The sequence below is a fragment of the Ovis canadensis genome, chromosome 8 (assembly GCF_042477335.2).
Source record: "Ovis canadensis isolate MfBH-ARS-UI-01 breed Bighorn chromosome 8, ARS-UI_OviCan_v2, whole genome shotgun sequence".
Taxonomy (NCBI): domain Eukaryota; kingdom Metazoa; phylum Chordata; class Mammalia; order Artiodactyla; family Bovidae; genus Ovis; species Ovis canadensis.
The window spans coordinates 23,178,672-23,195,361 of record NC_091252.1 but is presented as its reverse complement, the minus strand read 5'-3'; the positions used below and the strand labels follow the sequence as shown (position 1 = coordinate 23,195,361).

At 38.1% G+C, this 16,690-nt stretch overlaps 1 protein-coding gene across 7 annotated transcripts in view; it reads left to right on the top strand.

The window, feature by feature from the left end:
* The window catches only part of LOC138445231 (tRNA (guanine(10)-N2)-methyltransferase homolog), an 84,675-nt gene extending 69,523 nt beyond the window's left edge, over positions 1 to 15,152 (top strand). For all 7 annotated transcript variants that reach the window (XM_069599025.1, XM_069599026.1, XM_069599027.1 and 4 more), the window contains one exon: positions 14,883 to 15,152. In XM_069599025.1, the coding sequence (XP_069455126.1) occupies positions 14,883 to 15,014 (132 nt within the window). In that variant the 3' untranslated portion in view covers positions 15,015 to 15,152. The remainder of the gene's footprint in view (positions 1 to 14,882) is intronic.
* Positions 15,153 to 16,690: the final 1,538 nt, after the last annotated feature.

The window sequence follows — 16,690 nt, the reverse complement described above, 5'->3', positions numbered from 1 at the left end:
ACTCTTTACTGTCTGAGCCACCAGGGAAGCCCAGGGAATGGCTCCCTAGTCCAGTGTTCTTGCCTGGAGGATTCCATAGACCGAGGAGCCCGGTGGCCTGCAGTTTATGGGGTTGCAGAGTCAGACACGACTGTGCGACTAGCACTTACCCTGTCACTTTTTCAGTCCTCTTAGTAATTGGTCTGTTCAGATTTTGTGTGTCCTCATGACTCAGTCTTAGAAGGCATTTCTAGGAACTTACTAGAATTCTTCAGAAGTCTTTCTAAGAATGTATCCCATTTCTTCTAGATTGTATAATTTGTTGGCATGTAACAGTGGTCTCTTGTCCTTGCTTTTTCCCCTGTGGTGTCAGGTTAAAGTCTCTTCTTTCAATTCTGATTTTACTTATTTGAGCCTTTTTTATTTTTAATGAGTGGCTAAAGGCTTACCAGTTTTTGTCTTTTCAAGGAACCGGCTCTTAGTGTCATTTACCTTTTCTATTATCCTTTTAGTCTCTATTTCATTTATTTCTGCTCTGACCTATATTGCCTTCTACTCTGGGCTTATTCCTCTTTTTCTAGTTTGTTGAGGTATAAAGTTAGGTTGTTTATTTAATGCTTATTTTAATATGTTTGAAAAATTAATATTGCCAATAGATTTTTCAGTTTTAAGTCTTGATATTAGAAAATACAGTGAATGACATCAGCAGTTGTTACTTTGTGGCCTCCATAAAAAGTGCACCATATGATGGTTATGAAGGCTTGAAGTGCTATTCTAAAGAGTTGGAAGGAGAGCAGTCTAGAGAAAAGGCTTAAGAATTAATGGAGCCACATGATAAGCCAGTCATTTCTGTTTTAATGACAGAATTAAAACCCATTGTGGACCATTTCACGCTTGCTTTCCTCCGAGTTTCATTTGTTTAAGAAAGTCTGGTATTTTTTTGATAGATTTATATTTCCCCAAGCAAATTTGATACGCAGAAGAGGAAATAGAGGATGATCTAAGGATGCTTCTGAGAATATTTCTGCTATCTAAAAACAAAGGCAGTTTCCTGAGATATTTTTAATATTTAATATTTTACTTTTGTCCTTTCAAATTAATTTATAAAGTAAGGAAATCCTGTTGCTCGAGTAATTTTTTGAAATGTCCTTCCCTTTATAAGATCAAATTTAATCAGTGAGTTTTAATTTGCATGGAGTTTATTATAACTGAAATTACTTTGTCATGTTGAATTAGTCATGTTTGGCTTTTAATTAATTGCTTCATTTCTACCTTCTGTTTGCATGGAGAGGAGTGTATATAATTGCAGCAAGATCCCAGTCCTTTATAATGAAAGTGATGACATAAAATTGTCAAACAGTTCTCATGTACATCTAACAAATTATTCTTGACCTTGTTCAGTGTTGTTGACTTTGGCAGTGGAAGACTATTAATTTTAGGTTTTTACACTTTTGTATACTGTCTCTTCATTTTTGATTTGTCACTTGTTAGGATTAACTTCAGTATAACTTTTGGCCCAGCTGATCTGTTGTTATAAAGTGTTCTCCCTCTCTCCCCTTTTAAAATGTAAACATAAGTCATATATGTAAAAAATATCTAAAGAGTATAGATAGTTCATAAAATTTTGTATCTTTATTGGCTATGGTTTTTAGACTTACTGAACATTGGTAGTAAGGAAGAAAATTCTTGCTGACTGTGTTAAAATATGAAAATGCATGCTAAGAAAAGCCAGTTTTTTGTTATTATTCCCTGTTGTTACAGTTTGAAAGCTGAATGAATGACAAATAGCCCTTTTATAAGGCTTTATTTTTTGCAGCAGTTTCACATCAATTTGACCTTATTATTGTTGCATATGGTTAGAGATGAGGAAGTGCCCAAGGCCTAGCCCAGTCTGCTTAAGTAGGAAGTAGCCAGTTTGAGAGCAAAACTCCTCCTTTGTACCTGAAATTCTATATCCTTTTTTCAACATCATGTTGCCTTTTTACCAAAACACAATCTTGCCTTTAGAATATGCCAAGATTAAAAGGCAGACATTCTTGAGTGGCATGTTACAAGTTTCTTTTCCCACTCCTCATGTGGCCGTGGTAGAATGTGACTTGTACGAGAACTAATTTTTCCTGCTGATACAACGTGTAGTCAGTGCGGCCATATATAGCTGTGGTCATAGTGGCTACTCGTATAAAATATTTTTCTCATATAAAATTCATAGGAGAAAAATGCTGATCTCTAGAGTTATCCAGAAGAATATGAGTACAGTAGTTTGTCTTCAGTGAAAATTACCCAAAATAATACTCGGTGTTCTATACCAGTGTACTTGAACAGACGAATGCGTGAGTACCCAAGACAGCCATTTTCAAGATCTCCTTGAAATTTTTTTTTTAAACATTCATACAACTCTTATATGCTGTAAAAGTACTTGGTTAAATATAAGAAAATTATCTTAAATTGCCGTCACACTAAATAGGCCATCATATGCCCTATTTCAGGGCAGGAGATGGCAACCCACTCCAGTACTCCTGCCTGGAAAATTCCATGGATGGAGGAGCATGGTAGGCTACAGTCCATCAGGTCACAAAGAGTCAGACACGACTGAGCAACTTCATTTTCTTTCTTTCTGTAGTTCCTTTTGGAGAAGGAAATGGCAAGCCACTCCAGTGTTCTTGCCTGGAGAATCCCATGGACAGAGGGGCCTTGTGGGCTACAGTCTATGGGGTTGCAGAGAGTTGGACATGACTAAGCAACTAACACGGAGAAGGCAATGGCACCCAACTCCAGCACTCTTGCCTGGAAAATCCCATGGGTGGAGGAGCCTGGTGGGCCACAGCGACTTCAGTTTCACTTTTCACTTTCATGCATTGGAGAAGGAAATGGCAACCCACTCCAGTGTTCTTGCCTGGAGAATCCCAGGAACGGGGGAGCCTGGTGGACTGCCGTCTGTGGGGTCACACGTCTGTGGGGTCGGACAGAGTCGGACATGACTGAAGCGACTTAGCAGCAGCAGCAGCAAACAACTAACACACATGCCCTATTTATTTGTGGCTTATTTACTTGACATCCTGCCTTACCCTGCTGGTGATTTGAAAACTACTGAAGTATGAGTAAATTAATTTTAGATATCACTGACATTAATTTAGACTAAAGTTATAGTGTGAGTCAGTTGTCTTTTTTTTTTTTTTTTTTTAGTAGCTAGGCAGTATAGTTCACATGACTTAAAACAGAGAATATTGGGAGGTCATAGTGGCAGGTGGTGAAAGTTAATATAATTTTTTATTTTGGACCAAATGAAAGAGTCCTGTAACATGAAGCCTATGAATGCTTCATTAATCATAATGGAAGGTGGCCAAAACCGAAAGACTTGACTGAAAGATTTTAAAGCTGTGGAGGGAGAAAACAGCCATTAACATACCACTAACAACAACAGTGGTTTTTTTTTTTTTTTTTTTTTTACAACAGTGTTTTAAATGAGGAAGCAAGAGAAGAGAAACTGAGGTCACTTGTTTGAGAAAATGACTTATGGATGGCTTGAAGTGGAAGAAATTTGGCTTCGTATAAGTAGTGGCCTTTTAGAATGATAGTAGTGTCGCTAATCATAAACTCTGGCGTTCTGCTAACTTCATGCCTGTGCCTGTTTCCATGATGCACTACCCTCTCCCAGGATCAGTGTTGTTGATTGTTTTTTCCTTAGGCAGCCATTTGAATTAAAGATTGTCTCTTCCTGTTGACCTTTCTTTCTGAAATATTTTGTTTTTTTGCCTATCCCTTGCCAGGGTGATTGGGTATTTTCCTTTCGATCAGAGAGGAAAGATTAAAAATTAGGTATGAAGTATTTCGATCCTAAGCCTAGTGGGAAATAGATGCTGCTTCGTTTATCAGTGACAAAAATAAGACAGAATGACACTAAGAACGTGGTAGTGGGATATGAACTCAGTCTGTGTCTTAGTACAATACAGTATTCATTAACATTAAAATGTGTGTGTGTGTGTGTGTGTGTGTGTAAGAGAGAGAGGTCAAGGAACAGAGATGGAGAGAGAATCTTCCAAATTATTTTGCAGTAGAAATCAAAAGGAAGCTATTTGCATTATTTTAAAATTATAGTTCAACTTGAGGTGTTTATAAAAGGCTTATAACCACAGATAGAAGACTGATGATGCTATATATCGTATTAATTCAGGTTTAAGGATCATGCCATCTACTTACCAAGTGAATTACTTTTGCTATTAATGGTAGTTTCCCTTGAATTTAAATTTGAGAGAGTCATCATTTGACTTTTTCTTTTATATTTCTGCAACTAAATGACTTCGCCAGACCGGATTTTCTGTTAAATTAATGCTATCACAATATTTTGAAATTACTGTTTCTGGTAAACCAGGTAAAAACAAAACTCTGTCCCCTACTTCCTCCAAGAAGGAATCATTTAAGATACCTGGGTCTTTCTACTTATGATGCTACTTGGATATAACTCTATTTGCAGGGAAAAGCAGTTCTCTGATGGCAGAGGGAGCATTCGTCTTCATGTTCCAGCTCTAGTGTTCATATTTTCAAACCATGACAGTAAAACTGTCTTTAATGTATTGCTCTTACAGAATCTTAGGCAGAGGTCATTTGCAAACTTTAAAGTGTGATCTGGGAGTCCAAGGCATGAATGGTTTAGGGAAATGAGAAGTGTATGTTCAGAGTCAGCGTAATCCTCTGGAGCTTTTTTTAAAAATAATTCTCAAATGACACATTTTCTGTTTTTTGTATTTTTATTTATCATATGGTTATTTAATTTATTATAATTGTAAATGACACATTTTCTGTTTTTTGTATTTTTGTTTATCATATGGTTGTTTAATTTAGAATTCTCTTCTTAGTATTTTTCAAATTCAAACACAGACTTGTCTTCTCACCGTATGACCCATCAAGAACCCAACCCTGAAACTTAATATGTAGTTTTTTGCCCCAATCCTAAGGGTACAGTTTAATGAATAATTATAAAGTAAACATTTCTGTAGTGACCACCAAGGTCAAAATTACGGAGTATTGGAGCATCCCACTTTTGTGGCTCTTTTTGGTCAAAAATACCTCCTCCCGCAGATATAAGCATTAATCTGACTCTTATGGTAATCACCTCCTTGCTTTCCTTTGTAATATTATCACTATCCAGTTCATTGCTAAGCAAAATAATTATTTGTTTCTGATCTTTATATATATAAATGCACATGTATTTTTATTAATTTTAATGCGTTGTGGTGGTTTTAAAAAGTCACCCAGGAGATGAAGTGTCTCCACATTAAACAGGAGAGTTTGTATATGCATGTCTGTGCAGGCTTTGGCCTATGGCTCATCCTTTGCTGCTTAGAGTAGGTAAGATTCTTCTTAACTGTAACTAGCCATTAGACAGAGTAACTAATAAGTTGTCATTACATTTTCATCCTGTGCGTTGGCCTGTATTTTAATGTTTGGGGTTAAGTTTTGAATTTTATGAAGTTATAGGTTTTAGTGGTGAGCATGTAGAATATACTCATAGTTCTATATCATCATGATAGCACAGATATCCATGATGTGTTTTTTTACAGTTAGAAGTTATGTGTTGAGTGCCAGATGTCAAAGTTCAGTAATTGAATGTCACTCATTTTCAGAACTCTAGCTATAAAGATTTTTTAATATATTAAAATATTTTACCAGATTTTAGGTAACTTAATGCCTTACAGAGTAATTTTTTTTTACAAGTATAGATTATATGTGAATACCTAATTTAGGGAGGAAGATTTCCAACCCTTACCTTGTTCTCATTAAGAGTAATGCTAGAAGTTTCCCATAATAGTATTGGATGCCAGACTTTTGACCTGCTTGTCCTTGGTTTGGAAATGGCCTAGTGCTGTTTATAGTTGTATAACTTTAGCACAAGTGGTTTCTATAGCTACTGTCCAGTACCAGATGTAGAACAGTGGGAAGCTTTGATAAGGGGAGCAAGGATTTTTAAACAAAAGCCGGACATGGGTAATTACCCTGAAGCTGAACTGAGATCCATTATATTCAGCACTATCATTTACTTTTCATTTCACTCTCTGCTAATTATAAGAAGGAAAATCTATTGACTCTTTTCCTCTTCCATCTCTTTGCCTTCTTCCTCTCACCTTATTAAAGAATGTATATTTTACCGTTAATCTGTTGCCTGAATCCAGAAGTTGGTCTTGACAAAATTAGGTGAGCATCACCGGTTTGGCTTTTATTACGATGACAGCATCATTGGTTTCCACTTATCATAGAATAAGTTTCATAAGCCATTTGTATCAAGTGTTTGCAGAGAAACTGCTATGTTATATAAACTGCTGCCACTTTGAGAATATAAATGACTTAAGGTTAATACTAGTGAGGTAGAAAAAATCATTATCTCATTATCAGGAATTGTCAGTTAAGTAAAAGGACAACTTAAACTTGACCTATAATTAAAATAGAAGGCATTTGGTTTTCTTCTAAATGGTTTTCAACTTCATCCCCAAAGTGATACCTTTCTAGGGGAAAGCTCTTGTTTTTAAACAGTAAATTAATTATAAATTGATGATTATCCTTAGGTATATTATTGGGGGATTCTTTAAAAGTCACTCTTTGGCAGAAAAGTGATGCTGTGAGAGAATTTTGGCTTCAGTTAGAATGTGGGTAGGGAGTGGTGTGAGAGATGAGACTGTAGAATTAAGCAAGGGGATCCAGTTTGTAAGTAGAGGGTGGGCTGCAGGCAAGGAGGTTGAGGAAATTCATACCCCCTGACTCCTGTTTTTTCTGTATAAAGAAGGATATAAGTTTTTGTTGAGAGCGAATGGAAAAAGGACTGCGAAATGAGAAAGAAAACTGTCTTTTACTGGTTTTTACATTCGGGTATTTTTGTTGTGTTTTCTTTTTCTGACTTGATTTCGTGCTCCCTGAGGGGAAAGCCATGGCTTTCATCACTCAGCATGTGTTTATAGAACCACTTCTGTCATCTGCTGAGATAGAACAGACTAATGAAACATAGTTCTTACCCTTAGAGAACTTGGGGTGAGAGAAAGTTCGGTTCGGTAGTGGTCTGTGCAAGTTGCTATGTGAACACCAGTGGGCACCTCCCCGAGGAGATGGTGCTTGAGTCAAGAGCCAACATTCTCAGCAAAGGTACAGAGACACGAGAGGGGTGCGTTCAGGGAATTCTAGACATTGAAGCATGACTAAAAGTATTTGGGGAGAGGTGGTTGGAGATAAAGTGGAAAACCAGAGGCCTGCCTAGTGTTGAAGGTCTTTACCTACCAAAGAGTTTCAAGTTTATCCTATTGGCAATGGCGAATCCTGAGGGATGTGAGTTAGGAGAGTAACAGAGGTTCTTGTTTAGGAAGGTCACCCAGACTTTAATATGCAGGCAAGTTTTTGTTGTGGAAAGATGTCTGTGACACCAGCCTGGCGACTTCTGGTATGATCTTGTGAAGACAATGAGGCTGTCAACTAAGAAAGATAGAATATAGAGATTGTGGGAGAGACAGTGATATTGAGAGTTTCTGGGTAGGTGGATGTGGCAGGACCTGAAGACTGATTGAATGATTGGGGAAGGGAGACAGGTTGAAGGCTGACTTAGAAATCTGGCTTGGGGTGGCCGAGTAGGTGCAGGTATGTTACCCTTGCCCCTCCGTCCCAAAGGACACGCGCAGTGCTGCTCCCCTGGCTACTGCAGGAGGCTTCCCGCTGGCTTCCTGCTTCTGCAGCTTCTCCCGTCACGTAGCTTGCACAGTAGCCAGAGTACCTTTCAGAGTGGAAGCAGATAATCAAACTCCCCTGTTTAAAATTCATCAATAACTTGCTATGAAATTTAGATCAAAATTCAGAATCCTTCACATAACCTTCAGGGCCAGCCTGACCTACTTCTAGCCGGTCTCTCCAATTTGATTTTGAGCCACCTTTCCATTCATTCTTCAAGCCTGAGCCACACTGGCCCGATTTCACTCCCCAGCATGTACTTAGCTCTCTCTAGTCTGAATGTTTTCACATTGTGTCTCCTCCCTCATTGTGTTCCTAGAATGCTTTCTTCCTGTCTCTTTTTATGAGTAAATTTGATTCATCCTTTAGGTCTCAGGTAAATGTCACTTCCTTTGGGAAGCTTTTCTTATTCATTTTCTTCTCTCCCATCCAACTAGGTATCTCCTTATATTTTTATGGTACCCTTTTCTTCCCAATATTTCATCACAGTTTGTAAGTATATGTTAGGGTGTATATTGTTTAATGTCTGTAACTCTGTGAATTAATGGAGTTTGACTGTTTTGCTCACTACTCGGTAAATATTTATGAAATAAATAGTAACTGTTCGGTGATTGGGGCCCTTCTGGAATAAAAGCAGTCAAATTCAACAGTATTTAAATCATCCATTTGAAGGAAGAGTAATACACTGAATTTTGTCATTACCCTGATGTCACTCCTGAAAAGTCAGTGATTTAGAAATAGTTTAATCCTATGATACCTAGGCCTTATTTCTTATGAGAAGCAACAAAAAAACAGGTGGATCGCTATACTGTGGAAATGAGAACACCTTCCTTCTAATTAAGGCGGAAATAACAAAGAAAGGCAGATCTCTGGGAGAAGATAGTAGTTAGAAGGATAGTTTTATGTAAGTGCAGTTCTCCGCTTTATTTTCTTTAAAGTGAGAAATTTTATGACATTCAGTTTGAGGACACTCTTGCAAATATGTATTCTCCCAGATTAATCCAGAGTGTCATTAGTTCCATTTAAAGTGGCAGCTTCAGATGTTACTAGTTTTTTTTTCTTGAGGATTTTTTCCCATTTAAATTTAACATTTATTAAATTATAAGTAGCCAAAGTGCTTCCCTTTTGAAGTCTCTTTTTTTCTTTTTGATGCTCTACTTTTTTCCCAGGTGGCTCAGTGATAAAGAATTCTCCTGCAGTGCAGAAGATGCAGGTTGGATCCCTGGGTAGGGAAGATCCCCTGGAGGAGGAAATGGCAACCCACTCCAGTATTCTTGCCTGGGAAATCCCATGGACAGAGGAGCTGGGCAGGCTGAAGTCCATGGGGTTGCAAAGGAGTCAGACACAACCGAGCAACTCAGCAACTTTTGATGTAGAGTTAGTTGTAAAAATAAAGGTTAACTTGAATAAGGTGTGGTTTATGTACTTTTTATTGATTTTTCTGGAGAATAATTTGCAATTCTGGATTGGACATAAATGACAATGATAAAACACTTTAGAATCACTAAGGTAAATATGTGTTAGTATATTTCCACATCATTCTTCTAGAAATGATGTGAATAAATGCCAGTGCTCTCTGAAGGAAAACGGCTGTCCTGTTGGTGCTCTGTGGCTCTAGATGTTTGCAGCAACCAGGACTCAGACAGAGAGGGAAGTGGAGTGCTCCTGTCTGATGCATCGTGGTTAGCTGGACTTCAAATGCTCTTTACCCACATCAGGAAATACTATAAAGAATAATTTATCTGCTTCAGCCAGCAGGGGGCACTGTATACATAAAAAGTGCACGGCCAATTGTAAAGCTTCCTTTGATTTTTTTTTTTTCCCTTGTCAATAGTGTTAAAATTCCTCGAGAAGTTTATGTTTAGAATTAGTAGTAGTGATAGGACTGGAAATTGGCTGGGTGGGACAGTGGTTAAAGGGGTTCTGTCTATAAAAGTTTAGAGATGAAATATGTATTACCATAATGTTGCTGTTTAGTAAAAAACAGCCTCAAAATGTCACACTCCATTTTGAACAACCCACTAATCTACCATGTAGGAAGTTAACTCTTTAACCACTGTTTTGATGTAGTATCTATTAAAAAAAAAAATGTGACAGAAAAAGTATGTGCTTTAAAGCCTGATCTAGGCTACAATTCTGGCATTACTTACTAGCTATGTGACTTGTGGCAGATTATTTAAACTCTTGAAGTTTCTGTATGTGGAAAATTTAGATAATAATCTGCTGTGAAAAGATGCAGAAAATTAAATAATTCACTTCTGTCAAACACATAGCTATACATGTATATCAGTTGCTTTCTTAAATCAGAATTTGTATGTTTCTTGTCATAATTGCTATTTGTCTTACAAAGTTAAGTGATAGATCCGAAAGCTGTGTATTCCCATTATGTATCCAGAATTTTCCTACAGAAATTCTTGATTTCTGGTTATAAAAGTGATAAACAGTAAATAGTATAATCAACAATCTTAGTATTTTATTCCTGTTTCCTCAAGTACTGACATGTGCCAAAATTTAACCAGTAGTCATCATATTTAAGAAAGGTGGTCTGTAATCTTTCATTGCCATAGTTTTTTTTTTGTTGGCATTTCCTAATTCTTTGTGTATGTGTATTTTCCATGCAGTATATCTTGCTTACTAAAAACTGGCATAACTCAGGTTTTATGATATATAGATGACATTATGACTGATAGTGATAGACAGATTGAGAAGTGTCAGAGAAACCAGAAATCAAACACTGGGGCAAGCTGGAGTTAGTGAGGGACTTCAAGGGTCGTGTTGCTTGAGGATGCTCTTCTCCCTTTTAAGTAAACTCTTGGCCTTTGAGATACTGAGTTGAAAAAAAAATCTGCAGATATTCTTGGTTGAGATGGGCAGGGAATGTGAATAGAGAAGAGTTATCAAAAGGTGATGAAAAATATGTGGAGTTGAATATCATCATCTCAAGTGTGATCCCTGGTAAACTGAACTAAAGATAGGTTGAAAGAGAGAGAGAAATAAGAAGAAAAACATTGACTTTGCTATTTTATTCAGCGTCAAGGTAACATAAGTTCTGAATGCTGCAAATGGTATTTTTCATAAGGACCAGAGTGTACTGTTCATAGGTGTGATATTTACATGTATCTATGTGGACCATAAATGTACTGAACCTGTTATGTACAACATTTTGTGAACCACGTCTCTCCCACTTAGATGAAAATGGTAGTCAAAGTCCTGGAGTGTCTGGCTTGCCCTGAAGCAGACTTATGCTGTTAGTAATAGAACAGCACTTGCCAGATCCCTGGCTGAACAAGGGATTTGGAGCTTTGGGGTTCTCCAGGAGTTTTTGTTATGAATGTCTGATTTTGTAATCAGGGGGCAATCAATCCTTGCATAAGGAGGCATTCCAGTATAGGACTCACATTAAATCTTCTCTACTCCCTGGGAGATGAATAGGATCCCCTCTCCGCCCAAGACTTCCCTGGTGGCTCAGCTGGTAAAGAATCCACCTGCAATGTGGGAGACCTGGGTTCAATCCCTGGGTTAAGAAGATCCCCTGGAGAAAGAAACAGCTGGCTACCCACTCCAGTATTCTGGCCTGGACAGTTCCATGGACTATTATTACACGGGGTCGCAAAGAGTTGGACACGACTGAGTGACTATAACTTCACTGCCACCACACCCCCACCCTTGCCCCCGAAGAGGTTTCATTTCTAATAATAGTCTTTCCCCACTTTTCCAGTAGCATGTATTTCTCTGTCACTGGGTCTCTGTAGCACTGAGCATATGATCTGTTAAGAGGCTTAGTTTGCTTTTACTGTATTTTGAGTAAATCTTGAGGTCTAAACTAGTCAGATAAAGAACGCCATAGCTAGTACATGTTTTCTTGGTAATCATTCATTGGTATAGCGTATAATCATCACTTTGAGTTTTCCAGGCTTCTGCTGTTCATTCCTAGTCTCTGCCTCTGATCTTTACAGTCTTGTCTGTCTTTATCATCAGTTTGTCCTGTGTATATCCTTGAAATCAAAGGCAAGCTGTCTTGTTAAGCTCTCGGTTTGTCTTCTGAGGACACCTGTCTTGCATTGTGCTCTGACTTTCTCTCCTTTTTCCCCTCGTGAGCTGCATAGTTGGCAGTTGAGGTAGGTTAGGCGCAGGAGCGACTGAGCCCCAGTCAGTTCCTGGCCCATCCTGGTCTCAGCTGTCTTACCACACCTCTGCTTTTTAAGCTTGCACACTCGCATCACACATTTCTGTCCTGTCATACCCCTGCAGCCCTGGAACATTCGCTAAACTAGTCTGCAGTGCATTTTGGTGTAGAGGTGATCTTGCGTGCCTTAGAGGAGTCACAGGGAGAAGAATGGACAGAAGGCAGAATGGAAGGATCTCACTGCCTGATAGTGTTCTGATCCCTCTTGTTCAGAAGGGGAAAGTGAGAGGAGATTCAGCAAACTGATGTGAAATTGTATGTCACTCCCAAACGTTAAGGGAAAAGCATCAGCGTTGGGGAGAGTTTGGACTTGTTTGGATTCAACCAGAATGCTGGTGTAGTAGATTGCACTTTAGTAAGTTGTATTTGATCCCACTGTGGAAAATAGACTAGAGAGGGAACCACAAAGGCAGGGCAACTGGCTATTCAGGAAAAAAGCAAGGAGAGATGAGGAAGGCTTAGACTGTAGTACTGGAGTTATACATGAAGAGGAGGAGTGGATGTGAAATATTTAGGATGTAGAACCTCAGGTTACAGGACTGACTCAACGTGAGAAAGAAAGGGAGAGCACTTTGACCCGGGTTTCTGATTTTGATGACTGGGTGGAGAATGACACAAAGAGCTGTGAGACGTAATAGCAGGAGAGATGTCACTGTGGACATCTGTTTATAACTAAGGTATTTCTGCCAGGATGAAACTCATGCCCTTCAGCAAGTAGACAAGTTTCCTAATGCTCTTATTTGATATATGGACAGCATGCAGAATACCTGGGGGAACAGATGAAGGCGTGACCTGTCCTTTCTTATGACTCCTCAGTCAGACGTTTGATCAGAGTTGGCATACGCAGAGGCTAAATGCTGGACCATTGTTCTGCCCTGCTGCTCTCCCATGTCTGGTTCTGAGATGTGGACCTTGAGTCCTCCCTTCAAGTCAACTGTCCTCCTAGGGTTAGGGCATCTGTGGCTCCTTACATCTCCTAGTAGGAAAATTTTGTGTCATTGAAGTAATTCTTTTAGTTAGTAGAACTAAGTTAATAGCACTTCTGATCCAGTTCTCTTCCTTTCTGGGAGGCCTTTGTTTATCACATGCTTTGTTCCCAGAGATACTCCTGCTTCTTGAGTTGAGGAAAAAGTTAGCTCTTTGGAGGACAAAAAAAAAAAAGTTCTCATTATGTTACATTTAAAGAGTGCAGTCCCTGGGTCTGATAGACCTGTGTTCAAATCCTACCTGTGTCACTTACTAGCTGTGTTTTCTTGGGCCTGTGCTCTTAAATAATTTATCTCTAGATGTGATAGTAGTGTGCTTATCTCTCAGAGGTGAGGAGTTTATATTAGATAGTGCTTATGAAGCATTTGAGCTTCCCTGGTGGCTCAAATGGTAAAGAATCTGCCTGCAATGCAAGGCACCCAGGTTCCATCCCTGGGTTGGGAAGACCCCCTGGAGGAGGGCAATGGCAACCCACTCCAGTATTCTTGCCTGGAGAATCCAGTGGATAGAGGAGCCTGACAGGGCTACAGTCCATGTGGTGGCAAAGAGTTGGACGCAACTAAGCAGCTAACAGTTCCACGTCTATGAAGCATTTAGGATGGGGTTGTGGGTATGTGTATCTGACTCTTTGCTGCTCCTTGCTCTGTAGTCCACCGGGCTCCTCTGTCCATGGGGTTTCCCAGGCAAGAATACTGGAGTGGGTTGTCTTTTTAGCTCATAATAAATACCACATAAATACCGTCTTTCTTTTGGAATTCTTTAATTTTTTACCTGTAGATAGGTAAAATTTCTTTTTAATCTTTTGACATTTATATAGCCTGAAGTTATAACCACCATCATGTTTTTATGTGCTTGCAAGGATTTGGAAGTATAGTATTCCTAGTGCCATAGAATTTAAGTAGCCACTTTTTTTTTTTTTAATAAAATGAATCAGGAAATCTTGGCGTGTTTAATAATTTGTTTCTTTTGTGTGTGATTTTTAAAAAAGCATTCTGGGGCAAAATAGTTTCGAATAAACGAATCAGCCAAAATAACTTTATTTTGGCTAAACCTGGGCTATTATTAATATTAGATATGAGGGAAAGAATGAAGGTATTCATCTCATACAGGAATGAGGAAAAATACAGAATATTTTGAGGATTGTTATATTCCAAATATATTTGTAGATATTGTTTTATACTGAAACCAGAGTAACAAATTAGGCTTCATATTTTCTAACTGTGTCTCCTTGCCTGTTCTCCAAATCACACTAATCCTTGTGCAGTAGAATATGAACTTGCAGAAGGGCATGGGATATGCGGTTTTATTTCTAATTCGGTTTTTGTCACATTTTGAGGCGACGAGTGAAATTGACCAAGAAGCTGATGTGTCATTGTTTTCTGTCAGTCTTCTTATACTTTGGTTTTCTAAGCTGAAACATGACAGTCTGTATTCCTGGTTTCCTAAAGATCTGTCTGACCACTAGTCCTCACCTGTCTTTGAAGTCTCAGAGTGTGAAGACCACTTGTTTAGCCTGTATCTTCATCTACTGAGGTTAAAGTTGCCAGGAGTAGTTGACGTCATTAACCGAACGTGGACATATCCCCAAGCAGTTTTACTGACCTGTATGACATCATGCAGAGGTAGTAATTTGTTAGAATAGAAGCTTCTTTGCTCAATGATTCTTATAGTCAAAGAAGGCTTCTGTCTGTGCTGAGCAAGGAATTGGAAGATGCTGGTGGCTGTCTGGACTAAAGTTGCGGGAGATGGTTCTCCCTGCTTTCCCTCTTACCCAGTAAGAGTATTTGTCTTCTTTGTGCAGAGGACCGTTGGGTGGATCAGGTGAGGTGAAGCAGGTGAAAGTACTTTGGATACACAAGCATGACCCAGATATAAAATGGTGGTATATTTCCAATTCAGATGTGATAAAGGGAAAACAACTCTCTGTATACCAGAGAGTGAGATTTTGCTTAAAGTAACTGCTTTGCTTGCAGGCTAACAAAAGAAGTAACTCAAACATCTTTATTTTTTGTATTTTCCAACCAACCAGAACCGGGACCAGTATTCACATCTGCTGAGTGATCACTTTCTGCTGTACCAAGGTCATAATTCCTTCCGTGAGAAATATTTCAGTGGGGTAACAAAAAGAATTGCCAAGGAGGAAAAATCTAGCCAGGAATGAAAATTTAAGATTTTTGACAACGGAGAAAGAATAAGGATTTGATAGAAAAGACATCTGGATGTGAATTTTCATGTATAATACAGAAAATGTACTGTTTTAAATAGCTTTATATAATAAAATACATTCTACAAAGTACAATTCTTTTAACGTTAGCTTTGTTTTATAGACTATTTTGTTGTATGTGTCTTTTGAACTTTATATTTGTACTTTCAAGTATTATGGAAATTGAAAACAGTTATATTTTTGGTAATTAATTTATAAAGGGAACTAATCACATTGACTTTTTAAACATAATCTGCTGGATATATTATAGGCAGTTAATAGTGGTTGAGAATTTGTTCATTAGGTAGACTTGTTTATTTTGTTTTTGATTGTAATTGTTTTACATTGTCATTGTCACTAATAAAGCTTACTGAGGATTTCTAAAATCATGTAGTATACAGAGGGGGTGTGATGATGGAAATGAACTTTTATTTATAAATCCCAGACAAATAAGTAGTAACAGTGATCATGCTAATAATGAGAAAGGCTAGGACCTGACAACCTAAAAAGATTCCAAACTCCTTGAGGCCTGTTCACATCTGAAGTTCGTCTGTACCTTGGATTTGCTTCTGCATTCCTAAACCTTGACTGTCGGTCAAGTTAACTACCCACAATTTTTGGTTTAGAAAGTAACTGATAGTTAAAGCAGTAACAACAACACAAATCCTTGATGGTTCCCTAATGGTATTAAGTCTAATCAGAGCTCTTTGAAATAGAAGCTATATTTTTCTTGAAGGAGAAACTTTTGCTGAGTCCACATTGTGTCCATCATGAAAATATCTTGTTTGGAAACCACTATACCCATTAATTCAGGATGCTAATAGCTTTCCTGCTTTCAGTGGCCAAAGTACCTCAGCAGGGCGGCAGTAAATGAATCCTCTTTCTCTAACCAGAGCCTATTTTTATTTATGCTGTTATTATTATTTTAGTGTTACTGCTGGCTTTTATGGACTCACAATTTGAATGTGCATAGCTTAAGACTTCCAGAAGACCGGTGCTGCCCAAGCAGAAAGGGAGCAGGCCGTCTGCTACATCCTCCCTCTTTTTCTTGTTCTTCAGCTCTGAATTTCAGCAGAGCTCAAACAGTTCAGTGATTATTTTGTTTGGGTTTTTGGATGTGATTTGTGGTACACTGGGGAAAATCTAAAAGTATTCAAGAATGATTTATTTTCAGTATTTCTGTTGTAAACCGTCTCATTTAAAATTTTTGGAGGTTGTATGGGGAGTGAGTTTGAAAGTTTGTAGCTGACTAAATTTGGAATATGAAATTTTAGCCTTGCCTCGTTTTTTGGTTTTCACAAAAATTAGTCCAAATTAGTTCCAAATTAAATCTGGAAAAGTTGCAATGTTAATTTTAATCATTTGTTCTAAAAAAATGACCCTACCTTAAAAAAAATTCAAATTATTTCTTATTACCTCTAATGGAGGTATTCTACTCTTTAATTGTTCATTGTTGTGAGATTGTTTTCACTTGTTTTAAGGTCGGTACCCAAAAGTGAAAAAGAAACTAATCACTCTCAACCAATTTCGATTTTAGAGGTCACACGTCCTCTTATTCTAGAAAGAACAACTTTATTTTCTGGCATCAGGATCTGCATAAGTTGGAGAAGATCATTTCCAGGATTGCTTGAGTT